The sequence below is a fragment of the Bipolaris maydis genome (genome assembly GCF_028858645.1).
Source record: "Bipolaris maydis strain C4 unplaced genomic scaffold PSV08scaffold_8, whole genome shotgun sequence".
Classification (NCBI taxonomy): Eukaryota; Fungi; Ascomycota; class Dothideomycetes; order Pleosporales; family Pleosporaceae; genus Bipolaris; species Bipolaris maydis.
Window position 1 is genome coordinate 972,759 of NW_027093864.1, and position 9,247 is coordinate 982,005.

General features: G+C 47.0%; 2 protein-coding genes across 2 annotated transcripts; one reads left to right on the forward strand and one right to left on the reverse strand.

The window, feature by feature from the left end:
* Positions 1-5,875: 5,875 nt before the first annotated feature.
* Positions 5,876-6,286, forward strand: PSV08DRAFT_352243 (uncharacterized protein; the record flags this gene model as incomplete). The annotated part of the gene is made up of 1 exon (XM_014223211.2): positions 5,876-6,286. The coding sequence occupies one exon, from the start codon at positions 5,876-5,878 to the stop codon at positions 6,284-6,286; it is 411 nt and encodes a 136-aa protein (XP_014078686.2).
* On the reverse strand, positions 6,271-8,028 carry PSV08DRAFT_224596 (uncharacterized protein). Its single transcript, XM_014223212.2, has 3 exons — positions 7,799-8,028; positions 7,418-7,745; positions 6,271-7,368 (listed from the first exon to the last, which is right to left on the reverse strand). Exons 1-3 carry the CDS (start codon positions 7,835-7,837, stop codon positions 6,593-6,595), a joined length of 1,143 nt encoding a protein of 380 aa, XP_014078687.1. The 5' UTR covers positions 7,838-8,028; the 3' UTR covers positions 6,271-6,592.
* Positions 8,029-9,247: the final 1,219 nt, after the last annotated feature.

Consider the following 9,247-nt stretch of genomic DNA (forward strand, 5'->3'; position numbering starts at 1 on the left):
GCTGCAAGGCATGGAAGAAGATCTGAAAATAGCAACGCCACTGTCCAGAAGACTGAGGGGCTAGATGCGGAGGTGGGTCGAGAATTGGCTGATAAGGCGACCCACGTCTCCCCACATCTAGATAACTGGGGAAAGGTGAGAAATGTTTTACATCATTTCCGTAACGTTGAATAGATGGACCAGATGTGCAATTTAGCAAATCCTCCATTCACTGTGCAGCTTTCGACATTCAAGTGTTTGTTGAATAGTTTACCACTCTCATTGTTCATACCCTCTACAATTCAGCATACATGGGACCGCTCTAGATTACGCGTCGTAGTTGCGAATCATAGGTAAAAAACGTACTAAAGGATTCTCAATTGTTGCAATAAAGCGTGAGGATATTGGCAGTGCAGGTTCCTAAACTAGACCTCGCTCATGCATACTTCGCTTGGTCTAATTGCCGCCTCAACATTAAGTCAAATTACTAGGTGTATCGTAGCATTTGAAAAAATGCAAATTCTCCATTTTTGGCTGTTTGGCGATGCATGATCAAAATATATCTATGCGGCCATCAAAATCTCTTCCGCGGCGCTCGACGCTCGATTGAGTCAGTCCACTGTGGAATAAACGTGATAGCTAGCGAATTGGTCAATGAGCCTTCCTGAGCTGAAAATGTGCACAGGGATCTCAGTATGCAAATTACAACACATGATCTCCAGCCTCCTCTCGTCTATCTCATCCAGATATTAGATCAGGAATGCTGTTGCAACTCAGCTCTGCTTAGAGCCAAAAGATTTTCTGTAATGAAAACCATACTACTCAATGTGATTAGTTCGATGTGTGTATTGTGTTTACCAAACCCAAGCAATCCGATGGGAAAAATGCTTAATGTAAGAGTCGAAAGATTTCCAAACTCCGATTACTATCTTGCAGCTCTTCTTCTTACGTTTAATATCGACGAAAAAAATGATTCCGAGTTCGACATACGCTATAGCGATGGCTGTCGGACCTGAATGTTGCATAGCATACCATGAATGGTAAGCACTTTCCAAGCCAAATACTCAACTAAAATTTAAGTACCAAGCAAAAAAGAGAAGCCCGACGTGGGTCTCGAACCCACAACCTTGAGATAACCAATCGTGTCTAGTAAGGACGTGAAAGCTAAGAGTCTCACGCTCTACCGATTGAGCTAGCCGGGCTTGTTGTTTTTTGGATGAAAGATGTTGCATTTGTTACTCTCATATTTCACTCAGAAAATCCTTTTAGCAGCTATCACTACAAAATCTGCCTTCTGGGTTGTGCTTCGTTCCAAGGTTGTGTGGTAGTAAAGAAAATTTCATATGGCAAGGTGGGGCCGGTAGCGGCGGCGGCGGCGGTGATGGATCGGCGAACGTCATTCTGAGGATACTGCGCAAAGTGTCACCGGCAAACACATTTGAGTACTGTTAGCCCCGTTCTCCCGTAGGATATCCCGAGATGTGTGATAGTTTCTAGAGAAGGTCCAGCGAGGAGACTGCCCTGGTATCCAACGTGATCATGGTATCATGGTACTGCATGATCAGATTACTTAACTAGCTTTGCAACACAGTAGTTCTTTTAAGCATTCAAGCATGCCATATGAATAGCAGCACATGTCTCTGGACTGCCGCGAGCGATGTTGGGCTGCAATCTAGTGCTATTTCCGTTGTCGGTACTGAAAAGACCTTGATATATTGGTGTTGTCGCCTCCTAGTTTGCATGAGCTGGTCGCAACCAGCTTTAGTGAGGCTATGACCGGAACGTTTCTTCGAAGGTATGGAGAGGTCATGCTTTCACATAAAGCTGATGTCGTTTGGGGTATTAGACGGTAGCCGCCAGGCGATGTAGGCATAAACAGTAGGCATTGGTACGTCTCTACCTGGGATATAGGCAAGATAGACCGATAAAAGCTGAATTGAGAATCTTCAACAGAAGGCCTCACTAGAATAGACTGCTGTTCTCAGTGTTGACATGTAGTGGTATCGCAGCTGAGGACACCTTACACATGTCCACGCCCTAGTGACGCACATGAGCGCACGGACCCTACTACTATCTCATTCTGACACTGTCCCTAGGCACAGCTGTCAAGGCTGCAGACATTCAAATAGGCTTTTCGATTACTGTTCAGTTCATCTGGAATACTACTATTGACATCGAATAAGCCTCGAGTGCTGTATAGATAGTGGGGCAAGACGGGAATGGCGGCAGCTTTGCCACGGGGAATCTTGCAACAAGTAATCAGATATATCAAAGTGTTGTCTTGGGTCACGAAATCGGGAAGGAATGGTATTTTCGAATTTAACCAAGGATACATAGGCCGCGAAGCTGCGAAATTAGATATACCCAGAGAACAGTGTTGAAAAATGGTGATATTTGAGTCCAATCATCTGGCCCACCAGAAGTTATCTCGGGTTCAAGGAAGACAATGTCAAGAATACCTCACCATGACGAGCAAGAAGGCCGCTAATCTAGAACTCAAGTTTCTTTTTCAAGCTGTTCATTCAGATAGCGTTAGCGATAAATCATTTCCTTCGTAGGTAGTGGCCATTCTTGACTTGATGGGGGAGGGGGGCGGACTTAACCGCCTGGTTTCCACCTTTACTTTCTCTTTGTATTTTTCCTCACGTACCGAAGAGTGCGACAACAGGTAATAAGTTTCAAGGACTTCAAGCATGATATGTGGAGCATATAGACTTCGTAGACGGAATATATGATCTAACTTATAATTTCCCTCCGAAGAAAGCTATTTTGATGTAGAAGCCTCTGCTATCGGACCACTATATCACGAGATATGCCATTGTCACCGAAGAACCCCACCCCACCGGAGCCTTTTCCGCACTATATCGGCTGCATGGTATGTTTCTCCATGACAAGCAGCTCGATGCTCATGCCTTTCTATACTTGCTGAATTCTTCCCACAACCTCCCTTTGCGAGTCGCGATCTGAATACTTTCGGCGCGTTGTCACACACCCTTCGCATGATAGCAGTAACATCTCATATTTCACTGGTATTGATCGGAAGATGCCAGGTTGCTGGCCCAACTAAGTATTGGTAGTGTAGTCGGGGCCCAAAATCCATAGAGAGGAGTTTGAATTATGAGACCGTATGGGTGCACGAAACCGAGCGCGTGTTTCCTGAGAAAGGTATCTAATGCATGCTACATCCGCGCCAGTGATCTATGTGAAGCTGTGCCTTGTGTGGAAAGACTTTTACAATCTCCAAACACGTTCCAAGAGCGTCTCTCGTGTCTCGAGGGTCGGCTTCAAAGCCGAACATGAAACCTGTAACATTGTGAAGAAATGCAATTGGGGTATTCCTGCAAGAACACGTCATACTCAGACATACAAGGAAAAATTGAGAGAAAGCTTACTGTTGATTGCATATGCGATTGACATCGACGTGTCGAACCCAGGAAGTCTCCCTAGTCGAGGGACCTAGAGATTTAGCCATGGCCTTTCCTATCTCCCCAAACCAGGCAGTGGGAAGCAAGAAGAGTATTTATTGAATGATATCGGTGGGAGTTTGATGTATTCGTAGAGAAACCTGGATATGCAGGAGTCTAAATCAATGCTATTAATATGCTGGCTATTATCCGCTTTCGTCTAAGGTAAAATTCCACCTCTATGGTCTCTGAGACCAGAGTACGTGAGAGGCAATGAAGTAGAGGGCAATAAATTCTATCATTCAATTGGCCTAAACTTCAGGAGCTACTTTGAGAGTCAACATGGTCCCTCATCTTACTAAAATACCGACTTCATTAGAGCCATGCATAAGACAATGCATCCTTAATAGAACATGATGCCTTGCTCCTGAAATTCTTCCTTCAGAGCTCTCCAGGTGTAGGCATCCCAATCAATGTTTTTTTTACCGGCTTGGAATTCTGAGAGCCCATATGTAGATTCCCCACCCGATGCCATCATCTGATCAAATATAGCTCTAATGCATATACTCTGTGCCTCTTTGGTTGCTCCATTCTCACTAACTCTAACCAAATCTTTGACTATTGTAGAAGCCATTGGTGCAGCGGTTTTCAAACGTGATAAGTACCTCTACGAAGCATCTCAGGCCATTTCTTTATCTCGCCAAATCAGTCTTCAGTAGCTGGATATATGCATGACCATTCTAGATGAACTCAGGAAGACAAATTGGTCCGCGGATTTTTTACTTCGAATATTATCGGCTGCCAAGGCCAGAGTTATGGATAGAACAGGGCAAAGCCCCGCGAATGACGGAAGTCTGACAAGGGAGACTGAAGTCCCAGAAGGGCGGCCTAATGAACGAGGTTACACTGGGCTGCCCACTATTTTTCCGGAAGGTCAAGATATAGATCCGGCAGATTCCGGTGCATTTCTCTCTTCGGCAACATCTTTAATATTTCAGAATTGGATTTTCTGAAGTTTCCAAGCCATGAGCAAGTTGATCAGTAGCTTCACATTTCCCTGGCAGGGCGTTTGCCTTGAAGGAGCCTTTGTTTGCAATATGTGCTTACAGAGCCTGCTCTATCTAGACTCGCTATGCCTATGGACTGGAACCTGGGCGTGGACACGGCGATTTTATCGGCAGACTTTGTCACTTCATAGAGTACAGGCTCCGAGCTCTGCACACAACTGGAGAGTAATCTACTGTTTGCAACTAGCGTCTAGAAGAATATTTTAAATACATCGAGTAAAGTCGTGTGGTTACTGAAGTGAAAGTTGATCGTTGTCGCATCAAAGTTCGCGGCCTTGAGCGGCTTCTGTTTGTGACAAGCTATGTTATCCGCCCAATCCTATAACCACTCTAAGTTAGCTATAGTTGCTGAAGGTCTTAAAAAGACAAGGTGTAGTTTGCTGAAAGTATTCGGATGTTAGATGACAGTTGACAGATGAAAGCTCTGCGATTTAAAGGCAAATAAAGACACATGTAGAAACACGGCATAGTATGTTGAAACTAGATGTATGGAGATCTATTTGGTCTCATACGTCCTCATCGTTGATTCTTTCAGTGCCCCAGGTCTAGCCGATGCCGGAGCCGAGGTTCAGTAGTCAAGCTGTATGCCTTTTATCAAAAACTATGGGTCATTGCAGTAGCGTAACCGAGCAGTGTAATGCTAGATTCACCCTCACTTCGGGCTAGAAAACTTCTTATAGACTCCTGTAAACACCCCTACATCGCAACGAGACAAAATCAAACAGTCTAAGCACATATCTACGCAGCAAAGGGAACGATGCTGACACCAACACCACCGCAACGTCTACAACCTTCGGCATCATATTCCACAATACTATTCCGAGATATCAGCATTTCTCATGATCCCGATTCGTCTTCCATTCCCACGCCAACTATACTAATCACAATCAACCGACCTACCCAGCATAACGCATTCACGGATCGGACTCGCCAGGACTTGGAGAAAGCATACACATTGATCGATATAGATCCCTGAATGAGATGTGTTGTAATTACCGGCGCGGGTAAGAGCTTTTTCTCTGGGTTCGGTCTGAATATTGGCTTTCCTAGAACAGCGAGTGGTGAGGAAAAGGTCGTCCAGCTAAAGGATGAACACATCACGGAGCACAGAGACTCGTAAGCAAACGGGCCCGCTTATTCAGGAAGATCAGAAGGGATGAAGACAGTAAGAAGCTAAACTAACCTTTCGATTCCGTTCTCTCTAGAGGTGGACGCGCAGTTCTAGCAATACATCAGTGCTCCAAGCCCACCATCGCGGCTATCAACAGCGCAGCCGTGGGCATAGGGATTATAATGTGTCTTCCAGCTGTTATACGCGTTGCTTATGAAAAGGCAAATATTGGATTCGTATCCAGCCGTCGTGGTCTTGTCATGGAAGCGTGTTCATCCTATTTTCTTCCATGCCTCATTAGCTTCTCTAGAGCCATGCTCCTGACAACAATCGGAGCAGTCTATCCCGCTAACTCACCACACTTTGGCTCTCTCTTCGCTGAAATTCTTCCAACACCTGAAGCAACGTTGGCCAGAACGCTCGAAATGGCTGATGATATCGCCAAAAACACCTCGACTGTCTCCAACAGGTTAATGCGAAATATGATGTATTGTGGTCCGGACAGCGCAGAGGCGTCTCATCTGCCTGATTCGAGAGTCATTTATAGCTTCTATGGTTCTAAAGATAATATAGAGGGAGTACAGAGCTTCTTCGAGAAGAGACCGGCACGGTTTACTGGTACACTTTCTGAAGATACTCCGGAAGGTTACCCCTGGTGGAATCCTGTTGATATTGGTCATAAATACCCCAGAGGAATCTTCGGATACGTCAAGGCTATAATATAATCTACATAATCATTACAAGTCTTGCTAATTTACGCCGTGCTTGGGTAATGAGAACTAATCTATACTGAGGATAAGGCTTAGCAACAGGGCAAACCCCCCGCTGAGCTTAAGTGATCTAAAATGGTGATGAGGGACATGAAAGGAACTTGTTTGATGAGTGAACAATGATTTGTTCCTTCGCGCATTGCAGGTGGAGGTTGGTTCGCAAATCATGTCAGCCTTTCGCAGCTGCGAAGCCGATCGGTATCCTTATCGTGCTCCAGCTCTATATCCAAGACTACTCCACCGGACTCATGTTCTAAAACATTAGCGATAAATCACTTCCTCCCTGAGCAATGGTCGTGGATCACTTGATAGCGGTGGGGGAGCCGGTAGGCTCAACCGCTTAGTCTCCACCTTTACCTCCCTCAGATCTGGTTCGCGTTCCAGTTCAGCTGCATCGTGGTATGTACCTACATGCTTGACTAGACTCTCCACAGTTCGACAAATCGCATCCACTTCCTGGCCTTTGCTACAAATTGTACACGCATACTCGCCATCTGGCGTATGGCACTGGACGACGAAGCGCTGTGCAAGACGGAACTCGCGGGTATCGAATACCTCGGATTCGTAGCCGGTGGTCTTGTCCCAGACGGTGATGGGTGTGCGTTTTCCGATCATCCAAAAGTCCTCGCTGGTGACGTCGAGTTGGAGGCCACAGGCAGGACATACACAACTGCCTCCTGGGGCGAAGCTGGCAGCCAACGGCTTGTTTTGCATGCGTTGGATATCAAGAGCATAAGGGCAAAAGAGCTGCTCAGGTCCATCTAGAACAGCGGAAGGGGCGCGTTGTGGAGGCGGGAGAGAGCGCAAGGGCGATGCAGATCGATGGGAGCCATTGCTGGCCTGGGAACCTCCCAAGCGCTGTTGAGCTTGCCGGAGGGCTTCGAGAGAATTTTCGCGAGCTTCGTTGGAGGCGTTGATTAATTTCGCCATGTCAGCGCGGGTAAGTTGGCGATCGCTATAGAGAGCGTCTTGAAGTACACTAATCACTGTCTGTTGAAGGGCTATGATTTGTGCTTGTAACTGGTTCTCGATGATTGCTGCATTGAGGTCAACATTGGGCCTATTGTCTTTGAGTGAGACACTTACGATCGCCTTGCGCGAACCGGCTGCCTATCCGACCGTAGCCTTGATCGTACATTCTCTGCACCATCATCATGTCTCTCTCAAAGTTGCTTCCTACATCATCTCGTCCTCGGCCGTTCCGGAGCCGATCAATCTCCTCCTGTCTTTTTTCTGCCTTTTGCTGGGCTTCCTCAAACTGCATCCTCAACTCCTTGATCTCGCCATCCTGTTTGTTGTCGCGCTGTTTCTGTCTGTGCTGAGCACGTCTATCTGCAATGCGCTCCCATAGACCTAGAGACGCGGTAAAGGTGCCGACGAGAGTGGAGGCCAATGTAGCTACAATAAAGGTTTTCTAGGCGTGTCAAGTCAGCTTCGACCGCGTGACTACGTGTCGCCAGCATGTACCTTGAGTTTCTTCTCTTCTATCCACGACGCGTAGTTCATTTTCGCGGCAGTTTCCCTTGGACCGTCCTGTTACTCGCACTTCACTCCCAAAATACAAATTGCAGGAAAAGAGACGACGAATTGCAGAATTGAAAAGTATATCAGCAGCGCACCCACTCAAACCCCGCAATGCTCCAGCTCTTTGTTTTTCTTCTGGCGCGTGTAATCACAGTTTTGGAGTAGCAAATGACATGGCGGGATGAAGCTGAAGAGGGCGGGATTAAAGCGATTGTTCTTGTCGCGCACAATGACGCACACTGTGGTACCGCTTAACTTGCGACTCAGCGAGTCGCATCCGAGCCCTAAGATTAGCCGTGCATTAGCATCGAGAGCAGCTGATTGCACGATACGCCGCGTAAGCATCAAGGCAAGCATAGCCGCAGCTGGCTGACCGCCCCTCTCGGGAGATGAATGCGCTGTGATGAGCCGGGCGAGCAAAGGGAGAGGAGAATGCACGATGACGTCATGCAGCCAACCCCGCTAGCTTCTTCCCAGACCATGGGCATCTCAGCCTCCGACTTGTCTGCTCTATCTAGCAACCAAGAATGCCATGCTTGGGCACCCTCACGCCGGACTAGCGGGAATGCCGCACAGTAGTCTTTGTAGATACTTTGGCGGCTGCTACACACGTGTCCCTCCCCCGCATTTACGCTATACCTAGTACCCATGGCTTCCACGCAAGACAAGGCCCAGCTGATCCAAGCCTTTAGACTGCGACTACTTTTTGGAGTGATTCGCCGTACAAATACATGAACATGGAAGACCTTGTACATGGCGCTCATTGTCTGTGCCCAACGAGACCGGGTAAGCTGACTGCAATCTTCCATGAGGGCTGGGGTGGCTAGTGTCGTTGTGCAACAACACTGTCGAGCAGATCCATTTGTATCATCATGTCATATCGTTGCACGATACTAAAAACCCAGACCTTTGGGCCCAAGACCCTTGATCATGTACCGAGAGTGGCGTCCAAGCCAATCAGTAGCCAGACGACTATCCTTGAAAACCGTACCCCCCACCTGGTGGGGAAAGCATCCGCTTCATCTAAGCGCTTGAGCCGATGGCAGCTCGTTCTAGTATCCTAGCAACTTGACCGTCACAACATTGACTGTTCTAACAGAAAATACACTGATGCATATTCGACTAATTCTGGAATATTCAGGCGCATGTTGGAGTTGAAGGCTACCTGGTCACGTGAGGTCTGCAATGTAACAATGGAAGGGAAGACTATCAAAGACAATGATCATTCATCCGCCTACCGAATCACATATTCTTAATCATCTTACTATACTGATATTACGTTACATTCTGATATTAAAGGACACAGTGTCTCATCACTCCCACGGCCATTTTCTCCTGCAATCCCTTAGTGCCTTGGTATGAGGCACAGAGATGGCAATTGCCCTCACGGCT